This window comes from Rhinopithecus bieti, unplaced genomic scaffold (assembly GCF_001698545.2).
Source record: "Rhinopithecus bieti isolate Rb0 unplaced genomic scaffold, ASM169854v2 scaffold_29388, whole genome shotgun sequence".
In the NCBI taxonomy this organism is placed as follows: domain Eukaryota; kingdom Metazoa; phylum Chordata; class Mammalia; order Primates; family Cercopithecidae; genus Rhinopithecus; species Rhinopithecus bieti.
Genome location: NW_016813389.1, coordinates 348541 through 361835, shown reverse-complemented (window position 1 = coordinate 361835; position 13295 = coordinate 348541). Strand labels below are relative to the sequence as shown.

Below are 13295 nucleotides of genomic sequence, written 5' to 3'. Positions count from 1 at the left end.
CCCGTCTCGGCCTCCCAAAGTGCTGGGATTACAGGCTTGAGCCACCGCGCCCGGCCAAATTTTTCTTAAAAAATAAGCCAGGCATGGTGGAGTGTGCCTGTCCCAGCTACTCGGGAGGCTAAGAGGGGAGGATCACCTGAGCCTGGAGGTCAAGGCTGCAGTGAGCCATGATCATGCTGTTGCACTCGGCCTGGGTGACAGAGTGAGACTCTGGAGTGCAATGGCATGACCACAGCTCACTGTAATCTTGAACTCTTAGACTCAAGGGATCCTCCTGCCTCAGACTCTGGTGTAGCTGAGACCACAGGCACTGATAAAGTCCTTCCTTCCTTTGAGTCCACCATGCCTGGCTAATTAAAAAAATTTTTTTTTGTAGAGACAGGGTTTCACTATGTTGCCCAGGCTACTCTCAAACTCCTGGGCTCAAGCAATCTGCCGGTCTTGGCCTCCCAAAGTGATGGGATTACAGGTGTGAGGTACCACATTTGGCCAAAAAAATTTTTTTTTTTTGAGACAGACTCTTGCTTTCTCACCCAGGCTGGAGTGCAGTGGCATGATTTTGGCTCACTGCAACCTCCGCCTCCCAGGTTCAAGAGAGTCTTCTGCCTCAGCTTCCCTAGTATCTGGGACTACAGGCGTGTGCCACCATCCTGGGTAATTTTTGTACTTCTAGTAGAGATAGGGTTTCACCATATTGGCCAGGCTGGTCTTGAACTCCTGACCTGGTGATCCGCTTGCCTTGGCCTTCCAAAGTGCTGAGATTACAGGTGTGAGCCACTGTGCCTGGCCTGGCCTGGCCAAATAATTTTTAATTAAAAAAAATTTTTTTTGTAAAGATCTAGGAGTGCAACTACCAGCTTTATATCCAGGTCCTGGCCAGGCACAGTGGCTCACGCCTGTAATCCCAGCACTTTGGGAGGCCAAGGTGGATGGATTGCTTGAGGCCAGGAGTTCAAAACCAGCCAGGGCAACATGATGAAACCCCATCTCTACCAAAAATATAAAAATTAGCCAGGCATGGTAGCGCACACCTGTAGTCCCAGCTACTCAGGAGGCTGAGGCACAAGAATTGCTTGAACCTGGGAGGCGGAGGTTGCAGTGAGCTGAGATTACACCTCTGCACTCCAGCCCTGGGTGACAGAGTGAGACTGTCTCAAATAAAAATTAAAATTAAAAATTAATATATCTAGGTCCTACTATTTTCTAGCTGTGTCTTTGGGCAAGTCCCTTAACAGCTTTGCGCCTCAGTTTCCACATCTGTAAAATGGGAATAATAACATCCCAACCCCATAGGGTTGTAGTGAGGACTGAATAAGTTCTTGGGACAGTGCCTCTTTCCTAAAACAGGTTCTCTCAGCCGGGCACAGTGGCTCACGCCTGTAATCCCAGCACTTTGGGAGGCGAGGCAGATGGATCACCTGAGGTCAGGAGTTCAAGACCAACCTGGCCAATATGGTGAAACCCGTTTCTACTAAAAATACAAAAATTAGTTGGACGTGGTGGTGCACACCTGTAATCCCAGCTACTTGGGAGGCTGAAGCAGAACTGCTTCAACCCGGGAGGCTGGAGTGCAGTGGCGCAACAAGAGAGCTAGACTCCATCTCAAAACAAACGAAACAAAACAGGTTCTCTCTGTGTTCCCCATCTCAGGAATACCACTACCACCCACCAAAACACCCACGTAAACACCCAAATTATCCTAATTTTCCCTCTCTCATATGGAAACAGTCACCAAATTTGGATGAGTCTCCTTTTTTTTTGAGACGGAGTCTCGCTCTGTCACCCAGGCTGGAGTGCAGTGGTGCGATCTCAGCTCACTGCAAGCTTTGCCTCCCGGGTTCACACCATTCTCTTGCCTCAGCCTCCTGAATAGCTGGGACTACAGGCGCCCGCCACCACACCTGACTAATTTTTTGTATTTTTAGTAGAGACGGGGTTTCACTATGTTAGCCAGGATAGTCTCGATCTTCTGACCTCCTGATCTGCCCACCTCAGCCTCCCAAAGTGCTGGGATTACAGGCATGATCCACTGTGCCTGGCTGAGTCTCTCTTCTAATCTGGCATGCCTCCCCAACCCCCTAGCTCATCACCTCACCTGCACCTGCTTCCTCTCTGGCCTGCCTGCCTCCCACCTCCTCTGGCCTTGGCTTCATTGTACACATCAACTCCATGGACAGCTTTGAGCCCCTTCAATGTGCCAGGCCCTGTTCCTATAAAACAAGGACAAATGAGACACTGCCCTGGTCCTCGGAAAGCAGAGGACTCCTGTGGTACACAGAAAGGCTTCACCCTCACCATGCCATGTGACCCACCCCTCTGTGGAACTCAGCTTCCCTATTCTGTGAAGAGGTTTGGAACCAAATGATCTCCTAAGGTCTTCTCTGCAAACATATTCTAAGATTCTGCTACTGGAATCTAAGCTCCTTCTGGGCAGAGACTTTTCCTGATTCATCTTTGATTATAGCAGGTAGTGCAGAACTCTGTACTCTACAGGGGTTTGCCAAGAGCTTGCTGAACGAGTAAATGAATGAGTGATATCAGTCCCCTGCTCAAAGTCACTTAATGGCTTCCCTTTGCCAACAAGCTAAGGACCTACCTAGAAGGCATACAGAGCCCTTTACAGCCTCTGATTCCAACCCACCTCAGTGTCCTCTGACCTGGAAGCTGCCTCCCAGAGCTGGAATGGAGCACTTGGGAGCATTTGAAGAGCTTCATCCACCTGACAAACATTCACTGAGAACCTATTACACACCAGGGCCAGTGTTGCTGCTGGGAACACAATGATGAACAAAACCTGTTGGTAGGCCATGTGTCATGGCTTACGCCTGTAATCCCAGCACTTTGGGAGGCAGAGGTGGGTGGATTACTTGAGGTCAGGAGTTTGAGACCAGACTGGACACGGCAAAACCCCATCTCTACTAAAAATACAAAATTAGCCAGGTGTGGTGGAGCACACCTGTAATCCCAGCTACTCAGGAGGCTGAGGCAGGAGAATCGCTTGACCCCTGGAAGGGGAGGTTGCAGCGAGCCGAGATTGCGCCACTGCACTCCAGCCTGGGCGACAGAGCCAGGCTCCATCTCAAAACAAAACAAAACCCCAAAACCTGTGGGTCTCCTTGCCTCCTGGGGCTGATATTTAAGGAGACCACATAGAGGGAACCACAAAAGACACAGAGCAATCCATGCTAGGGAGAACATGGGGCCTGTGGGAACCAGAGGTCCCCAACCTAGTCCTGGGGTCCCCAAAGGCTTCCCAGAGGAAGTCACATGGAAGCCCAAGTCTAAAGGAGGTGTTGGGAGTCTATGCAACACTCCCTGCCTACTAGAATCTCCCAGGTGGTCCTCCAGCTTCTCCTGGCAGAGCCCAGAGATTGGTGAGCTCTTTGGGTTAGCCAGCCCACTCTGGATGCCGAGCTGTCACTGATAAAAGTCCTTCCTTCTGACCCAAGCCTACTCCACTCCACCCTTTAGTTAGTAACAATATTAGCGTAACACCCATAATCTTTCAAAGAGTATTTATTGCACGCCCACTTTGCACCTGCCAGGTGCATTACAAGCACCCCCTAATTGCCTCCTCAGAGGGACTCTTCACGATCCCCTTTTCAGATGAGAGCACCAAGACTCGAGCACCAAGACTCCGAACCGGTGGCTTGCCTGAGCATCCGTAAGGCCTCGGCCCCAGGCTTTAGTACCCTCGGGATCCCTGCCCCTATGCACTGACCTTACTGCCTCCCCCTTGGACTAGCCTCACCCAAATGCTTTCCCTTTGGGTCCACACAAAACAGGGGCTTGGGCCCCATTCCCTGTTCCCTTCAGCAGGCCAGCCAGCCCGGGCGCAGGCCTCCGCCCTCTCTGAAGCTCGTAGGGAGACAATGGCGGGGTAGGTGGGGGAGGCGAGGGCGCGGGTGCCCCCCTGCCTGCTGTCCTTTGTCTTCCCGCCTGCTCCCCTCGCGCGCCCCGGGAGGCTGGGAGGCGCCTCTCGCAGGCTTCCTCCTCCCATTCTTGTGCTAATTGGGTGTCAAGCTGAGATCAGTGAGAAAGAAATCCGCCCCGGCTCGGGTTAAACTGCCGCCAAAGACGAGGGCTGAGCCCAGAATATCATTAGACCAGGAGGAAGCAGGGCCCCCTCCTCGGGGGGAGGGGCTGGCTACGCATTTCAGGCCCCTTGAAAGTCACTCGGTCACCCCCTCCTTTGCTGCCACAGCCTCAATGGGCCCCTCGGAGGTATTTAACCTTCTTCCCAGGAACTGAAAGTGATACACCACGCAGTGGTCTGGGTAGCCACTTGCCTGTCCGGAGGGCGGCTGGACCTCCGGGAGCGCGCGAGGCTGGCCCCTTCCAGCCTCTCCTGGAGGAGCAGAGAATTTGCAGATGGGAACACTGAGTCTCAGGGAAGGGGACTTTCCTCCCAGCTCTGCCATTCACAAGCTCTGTGGTCTTTGGAGAGACTTTGCCTCTCTGAGCCTCAGATTCCTCATCTGTGAAATGGAGATAAAAATGTACCTGCTGGCGGGGGCGGTGGCTCAGCTGTTAATCCCAGCAACTTCTGGGAGGCCAGACGGTGGATCCGGGAGGTCAGGGAGATCGATGACCATCCTGGCTAACACGGTGAACCCCGTCTCTACTAAAAATTACAAAAAACTAGCCGGGCGAGGTGGCGGGCGCCTGTAGTCCCAGCTCTCAGGAGGGCTGAGGCAGGAGAATGACGTTGACCAGGGAGGCAGGCTTGCAGTGAGCTGAGATCCGGCCACTGCACCCAGCCTGTACAGAGCGGGAGACTCCGTCTCAAAAAAAAAAAAAAAAAAAAAGTACCTGCTTTGGGCGGTGCGGTGGCTCACGCTAGTAATCTCAGCACTTTTCGGGGGCCGAGGCGGGTGGTCACTTGGAGGTCAGGAGTTCGAGGCCAACCTGGACAACATGGTGAAACCCTGTCTTCTACTAAAAATACAAAATTAGCCAGGCGTGGTGGCGGGTGCTGTAATCCAAGCTTACTGGGGCCTGGATACAGGAGAATGGTTTTGAACCCGGGTGAGGGACTGCAGTGAGCTGGATTGGGCCACTTACTTCCAGCCTAGGCAACAGAGCAAAACTCTCTCTCAAGAAAACAAAACAAAACAAAACACCAATTATACCTACTTTGAATAGGAGGATTTATAAAAAAAAAAAGGTACTGCTTTGAATAGGTTTAATGAATCATGCACCTAAAGCGTTTGCACGGGCCTGGCCACATAGAAGTGCGCCATACATTGTGGCATTAATGGGAACCTTAAGGAAGTGGATCTGACTTGCTTACTCGGACCTGGCAAAGGGAAGCTTGCTCCTCTCTGGAGGCGTGCAAATAGAAGGATTCCACAAAGGATTCTAACAACTGTAACCCCCTCTCCCAACCCTGCCAGCTCGCGCCTGCCCTCTTTTATGTATTTATTTATTTGAGACAGAGTCTCGCTCTGTCGCCCAGGTGGAGTGCAGTGACATGAGCCGCTCAGCTCACTGCAACCTCTGCCTTCCGGGTTTGCAAGTCGATTCTCCTGACTGCAGCCTTCCTGAGTAGCTGGGGGTTACAGGCCCCACCACCTATGCCAGGCTAATTTTTTTTTTTTTTTTTTTTTGAGACAGCAAGTCTCGGTCTTTACCCAGGCTGGAGTGCATAGTGGCGCGATCTCGGCTCACTGCAAAGTCCACATCCCGGGTTCACACCATCCTCCTGCCTCATGGCCTCCTGAGTAGCTGGGACTACAGGCCGCCCACCGCCAATGCCGGCTAATTTTTTGTTTTTGTTTTTGTTTTTGTTTTTTTTGAGATGGGAGTCTCGCTCTGTCGCCCAGGCTGGAGTTGCAGTGGCCGGATCTCAGCTCACTGCAAGTTCCCGCCTCCCGGTTTATGCATTCTCGCTCAGCCTCCGAGTAGCTGGGACTACAGGCGCCCGCCACCCCTCGGCACCGGCCTGTTTTTTGTACTTTTTAGTAGAGACACGGGGTTTTCACCGTGTTTACCCAGGATGGTTCTCGATCTCCTGACCTTGTGATCCACCCGTCTCGGCTTCCCAAAGTGCTGGGATTACAGGTTGGCCACCGCCGCCCGGCCAATTTTTTGTATTTTTAGTAGAGATGGGGTTTCACCGTGTTAGGACGGTCTTGATCTCCTGACCTTGTGATCTGCCCGCCTCAGCCTCCCAAAGTGCTGCGATTACAGGTGTGAGCCACTGCGCCCGGCCTAATTTTTGTTTTTAAGAGATGGGGTTTCACCATGTTGGCCAGGCTGGTCCTGAACTCCTGAACTCAAGTGATCTGCCCGCCTGGGCCTCCCAAGGTGCTGGGATATAGGTGTGAGCCACTGCGCCCGGTCTGCCTGCCATTCTTCAATTGGCCCTGGACTTCCAGACCTCTGCATACATGGTTGCTCCCTCCATCTCGAACAATCTTCCTTGAAAGCCCTCCCTGACCAAGATACGCCCAGCTTGGGTGCTGGATTAGGTGCAGCTAAGCACACAGCCTTTGCTTCTTTACCCACCATCCCCCTCTCTGGAGACGGTGGCTCCCTGAGGGCAGATCTGGGACCCAGGTCTCTATCTTGCTCATCTGGCAGTTCCCTGCCCTCCCTGCACAGGGTAGGCCTTTAGAATTTGCTCCATAGGGCCGGGCGCAGTGGCTCACACCTGTAATCCCAGCACTCTGGGAGGCCGAGGTGGGTGGATAACCTGAGGTCGGGAGTTGGAGACCAGCCTGACCAACATGGAAAAACCCCATTTCTACTAAAAATACAAAATTAGCCCAGCGTGGTGGCACATGCCCGTAATCCCAGCTACTTGGGAGGCTGAGGCAGGAGAATCGCTTCAAACCAGGAGATGGGAGGTTGCGGTGAGCCAAGGTGGTGCCATTGCACTCCAGCCTGGGCAACAAGAGCGAAACTCTGTCTCAAAAAAAAAAAAAAAGATTTTGCTCCCTAGATGAACTTACAGGGTGCTCTGTAAACTGTGGGGCACTATATAAATGTCAGGAAATGCCTGAGAAACAGTAGCTATTTTTGTCAGTTAACTTCACAAGCATGTATTAAGCACCTGCTGCATGCATGGAGACAACTCACATGGCCATGGCTGAGGTATGATCAGATGCAGACCCGAGAGCTGAAGGGGTCACAGGCTCACCAGTCCCTGTCCATCATGGAGGGGCTGCAGTGGGGTCCAGGGCAGAAGTGGGAAACTTAGCCTAGTCTAAGTGGGGTTTTAACATCTAAATATATCACCCTTTTCTCTTTTAATTACCACGCATTGAGCAGACACCAGCACCAGGCCCAGTGCTGAGATTTTCGTGCATGATCTCATTGAATTTTCACGACTATCCCAAGATAGGGATTCCCTGACCTCCATTTACAGGAGAGGAAACTGAGGCTTAGCCTGGCAAGTGGTAGAGCTGGGATTTGGATGCAGGCCTGTCCGACTCCAGAGCCAGAGCTCTTCACCACCACTGCATACTGCCTTCCGGTGACTGTGTTCAACCTAGAGGAAGGAGTGCCTCGCTCTGGGAGCTCCTCCTTCTCATTGTGGAGAACTCACTACTGAGGGTTAAAAACACAAAGCCGCACTGCCAACCAAGTCCAGGCCCTCGGAAACCCGACCAAAGGCCGTCGGAGGCCTGTCACAGGGTCCTCTAAGTTGGGGACCTGCTCCCGGGTGAGGTGGGAATCAGCCTCTCCATGCTTTCCTCGGCTAAGGGCCAGGAGTGGATTCTCCAAGCTCCACACGCCCTCTGCTGATCACACTCAGGCACGGCAGCTATACCTGCCACATGACCACTCAGCATCGCTCCGCAAGGCCCCCTACTCCAGTTAGGCCTCTGCATCTCAAATTCTCCCAAGACAGGCACTGGATTCCTCTGTCTCGCCAAGTGCACTCCCCCAGGGGGCACCCCAGCTTTCAGCCTGGGCACCCTCCGCCTGCACTGTCAGCTGCTGGCCTGGGGCGTGGCTGAGGCAGCTCTGCAGGCATGCGTGGAATGGAGGCTTTCTGGCTTCCCTCGCCTTCTGCACCAGGAGGCAGGGTGGTGTGGCAGGAAGGGCATGGGCTCCATTCCAGCCCCCTCTACTTCCTGCGAGACGTTGGCCATGTAACTGAAAACCTCTAAGTTCTGGTTCTTTCCTTAGAAAGCCCATAGTGGAGATAAAGGTCCAGGGGCTTGCACTGCCCACCGCCCTGGGCTGTGCTGGATGGAACCCCTTCCCCTTGGGCAGTGAGTTTCCAGCCTGGGTGTGACTCCTCCATCGGGGCCTAGGAGACAGCTGGCTCTCCACTGGCACTGCTGGTAGGGCAGCTGTGTTGACTGTTCCAGGAAGCTTCCCTGGCCTCTGTCCAGGCTGCTGGGCAGCCCTGCTTTGGCTCTCACAGCAGCCCCCACCCCTGCATATCTTTCCCACCCCTAAACAACTGGGAAAATGCACCTCAGGCAGAGTCAGAGTCCTGCCTGAGGTGAATTTCCTCCCAAGCCCCTTACTCGTGATGGCACTTTTAGCTTCTGAATCCTCTTAACTGATGAATCCCATTTCACAGGTGAGGAGACTGAGTCATTTCCCCAAGGCCACACACTTAGAGTGACAGAGGTGGTTTGGACTTTCAAGCCCACACTGCGAAACGCCTTGCCAGACGGACATGGCCACTGCCCCAGCTGAACCAGCACACTGGAGACAGGGGCTGTGGCATCTTACCTGCCGCACCCTCAGGTTAGATGAGTGAATGAACAGATGAGGTGGGTGAATGGGCCGGGGGGTTGGCATGGGGGATCGAGTAGGCCGCGTGGGGGCTGCAGGGCTCTGGGGTCAGGGTGGGCTTGGGTGGCTTGCACACAGGCTAGGAGGACTCAAGGCAGAATTTATTGACCCCTGAGCCCCCTCCCCCATTCCTCCTTCTGTCATAGCCAGGCCAAGACTGAGATGGAGGTAACACAGACCCATAAGGACTGAAAGGCCCTGCCTGAGGGACAGCCAGGCAGCCACCCAGGGAGGAGGATGGGGAGTGGGGAGAGACCAGGAGTGCGGTCCTGACCTCCTACTGTAGATGGGCATCAGGGGCCACCTATAGATGTCAGGTCCTCTCCTCCCCTCCTGGAGGTGGGAGTGGAGCCCAGTGAACTTGGGCAGCTCTGGGGCTACAATTCTCTTTGGCCACTGGATGGATGTGACCACTGTCCCTGACCACTCTGTTGACTTCCTGAGTCTGGGGACTTCTACCCTGGTTCCATTTACAAGCTCCCTGCTTTCTAGGAAGGGCTTGGTGATCCCTTGTCCTCTCCCTACCCTGACCCAAGACATCATCCTGAGAAGACCCGTCAGTCTCAGCCTGGGAATCAGAGGGCCTGCCCTGCCCAGAAGACGTTAACTTGGACATGAGACTTTCACAGAAAGCCTCTGGAAAGGTTGGGGAGGCAGTGAGTCACTTGGCAGTTTTGGATGGAGGGGGCAGCACCTCAGGATGGAGGTGCCAGACCCCGCTTGCTTTGGTCTGGCCTTGTCCAGGACCCCTCTGGGGCGGAAACTGGGGCTCCGGATCCAGCATCCACCAGCCCTCAGAGGGATGGGGGGAATCACAGCTTCTCCTCGCCTGCCTGGATGCGGCTGTAGGCCTCTTGGTCCAACGGGACGTAGCGGCCCTTCTGGGCATCTAGATAGAACAGCGGGTCTTTCACAATAGCCGGGTCAAAGCCCTCCTTCCGTAGCTCTGTCTTCTGCAACTTGTAGGTCCCTGGGAGAGCAGGGAAGAAGACTCAGTGCAGGGCAGGGGCCTGAGCTCCCAGGAACCCCACCACCAGTGCTGAGGAAGGCAGGGAGCAGGGCTGGAGGACAAACACGGGAGGGAAGTGGGGGAGGAGGAGGCACAGCCCTTTACAGTTGGCAAAGAATGTTCCACCTATTACCTAAAGTAATAGAGCAGCTGTGGCAAAGTTGGGGCCTGGGGACAGCTGCTAGTTACCCACCCACCCCTACTTTGCAGATGGGAAAACAGGCCTGGAGAAGGGAAGTTATTTGCCTAGTATCACATACTGAGTGACAGCAGAGTGGGGACCAGAACTGAGGTCTTCTGACTGTGATGTCTCCCTTTGAGTACCAACCAGATAACAGTGTGAGCTCATTTCATCTGTACATCAGCCCCACAGGGCAGGTGCTCAACCTTATTCTCTGGATTCTAACATGGAAGTGCTTGCAGATTTTAACATCTCTGAACTAGTATAATTAGCAGCACATATTTTCTTACTCATATATAAAGTATTCATGGTATTTTTTTCTTTTTTATTGAGAGAGGGTCTCGCTCTATCACCCAGGCTGGAGTGAAATGATGCTATCTCAACTCACTGCAACCTCCACCTCCCGGGCTCAAGTGATCCTCCTACCTCAGCGTCCCAAGTAGCCAGGACTATACGTGTGCACCACTGTGCCTGGCTAAGTTTTGTATTTCTCTATTTTTTTTTTGGAGATGGAGTCTTGCACTGTCACCAGGTCACTTCTGCTTGCAGAAGCAAGCAGTCCAGAGTGCAGTGGCTCGATCCTGGCTCACTACAACCTCTGCCTCCCGGGTTCAAGCGATTCTCCTGCCTCAGCCTCCCAAGTAGCTGGGATTATAGGCACACGCCACCACGCCCAGCTAATTTTTTGTATTTTTAGTACAGACAAGGTTTCGCCATGTTGGTCAGGTTGGTCTCGAACTCCTGACCTCAGATGATCCACCCTCCTTGACCTCCCAAAGTGTTGGGATTACAGGCGTGAGCCACTGTGCCTGGCCAAGTTTTGTATTTCTTGTAGAGACAGGGTTTCACCATGTTGCCCATACAGATCTTGAACTCCTGGGCTCAAGCAATCCACCCGCCCCAGCCTCCCAAAGTGCTAGCATTACAAGCATGAGCTGCCACGCCTGGCTGCATCTTTCAGTCAATGGTATTAATCCTGTACAGATGAGAAGACTGATGCTCAGGGTGGTAGAAGTGGGATTGGAACCTGGATGAGACAGACTACCAAAAATGGCTACAGGTTCCTCCCTCCCTGTACACACACACCTCTGCTATGTGGCTTTGGCACTTCTGGCAAGGGCTCTACTTTTTCAGCCTCCACTGGCCTCAATCTGGACTGGCTTTACAACCTGCTTGAACCAACAGAAAGTGGTAAAAACAATGTTGTAGGAGTTCTGGGTGAGTCTAGGCCTCGGGGGACCTTGCATCTTCCACCTCTACCCGCTTGGGGGTGCCCTGGGGCTAGTCTAGCCTTCCAAAGGGTGAGAGGCCATGTGGAGCAGAGATGAGCCATCCCAGGTGAGGGCCCAGACTGGCGCTGTCCAATATGACCTCATGTGGCTATCTACATTTCAATTATTAAATAAGGCCGGGCATGGTGGCTCGTGCCTGTAATCCCAGCACTTTGGGAGGCTGGGGTGGGTGGATCACCTGAGGTCAGGAGTTCGAGACCAGCATGGCCAACATGTCAAAACCCCATCTCTAATTAAAAAAAAATACAAAAATTAGCCAGGTGTGGTGGCACGTGCCTGTAATCCCAGCTACTGGGGAGGCTGAGGCAGGAGAATCACTTGAACCCAGGAGGCAAAGGTTGCAGTGAGCTGAGATTACGCCACTGCACTCCAGCCTGGGCAACAGAGTAAGACTCCATCTCAAATAAATAAATAAATAAATTTAAATTCAACAAAATTTAACCCCAAAGTGTTGATATTACAGGCGTGAGCCACGGCATCCAGCCAGCAGCCACCTTTCAAGTGTTCAGTAGCGCTGCCAGGCTAGTAGCTATTGTGTTGGACAGCAGAAACCTAGAACATTTCCATCGCCACAGAAGGTTCTGTTGGACAGTGCTGCAGAAGCAAGCAGTCGAGAGCCAGACACCTGGGTGAGGCCATCTAACTGCCTCCTGCCCCAGCTAAGTTAGTAGGTGATGACAGCTCTTTCAGTGACCCCAAAGCAAGGTCAAAAAGAGAATTGCTCAGCTGCACTTAACCCCTAAATTGCTTACCCACAGAATTATGAATACATGAAGTGGCTGCTTCAAGCCATTTTGGGGCAAGTAAGTTTGGCGGTGGTTTGTTCTGCAGCAAAGCGCATCTGAAACACAAGGTCTGAGAGCCTCCCTGCCTTTCCTGGCCAAAAGTGTGGTGCTGCCCAGTCCTCCGGAAGCTCCCGGTCTTGGCCATTAGCCTGGCCACAGTGTCTCCATCCTTCAGAAACATACTGAAGTCCTAAACCCTCCCCAATGCTTTAGGCGCTCCAGGTACCCACTGTCTGGCAGAAGCCACACTGACTAGGGAGTGTCTACCATCAAGGCAGGACTGACATGATGACAACATGGGAGGTGGCCAGGGAAATGTGCTCCAAGGTTGAGCAGCCAGGGGGGGCCCAGAAGGGGCACCAAGGGCTGAGGAAAGCATGGGCAGGTATGGGCATGAGCCTCAGCATTTCCTGCCCATCAGGGAACTCTTGAGAGCCACCAATGGGCCAACAGACAGAAAGATGGTGCTGTCCTGTGGGCGACTGCAGGCCCAGGGCCCACCTCCCACCTGGACAACTGCAACAGCCCTCCCTCGTCTCCCAGCTCCCTCAGGGCTGCCTGCAATCCTCTCCCACTCTGTAACCAGCAGCCAGAGAGCTTTGTAGAGCATGAGTCTGACCAGGTTCCCACCTGCTGAGATTCTTTTTTTTTGAGACAGAGTATCATCACTCTGTTGCCCAGGCTGGAGTGCGGTAGCATGATCTCAGCTCACTGCAACCTGTGCCTCCTGGGTCTCCTGGGTTCAAGCAATTCTCCTGTCTCAGCCTCCCGAGTCGCTGGGATTACAGGTATGCACCACCATGCCTGGCTAATTTTTTTTTTTTTTTATATTGAGAGAGTCTCACTCTGTCTCCCAGGCTGGTGAGCAGTGGCATGGTCTCGGTTTATTGCAAACTCCACCTCCCCGGTTCAAGTGATTCTCATGCCTCAGCTTCCCAGGTAGCGGGGATTACAGGCGCCCAACACCATGCCTGGCTAAATTTTTTTTTTTTTTTTTTTGAGACAGAAGTCTCACTCTGTAGCCCAAGTTGGAGTGCAGTGGTGCGATCTTGGCTCAATGCAACCTCCACCTCAGGGCTCAAGCTATTCTTCTGCTTCAGCCTCCCAAGTAGCTGGGACTACAGGCACCCACCACCACATCCGGCTTTTTTTTGTATTTTTGGTAGAGGTGGGGTTTCACCATGTTGCCCTGGGTGGTCTCAAACTCCTGAGCTCAGGCAATCCATCTGCCTTGGCCTCCCAAAATGCTGAAATTACAGGTGTGAGCC

General features: G+C 53.2%; 1 protein-coding gene across 1 annotated transcript in view; it reads right to left on the bottom strand.

Annotated features, from left to right (window-relative positions):
• Nucleotides 1-8840: 8840 nt before the first annotated feature.
• The window catches only part of SLC27A4 (solute carrier family 27 member 4), a 20834-nt gene continuing 16379 nt past the window's right edge, over nt 8841-13295 (bottom strand). The window contains exon 11 of the mRNA XM_017848179.1: nt 8841-9730. Within this exon, the coding sequence (XP_017703668.1) occupies nt 9573-9730 (158 nt within the window). The 3' untranslated portion in view covers nt 8841-9572. The remainder of the gene's footprint in view (nt 9731-13295) is intronic.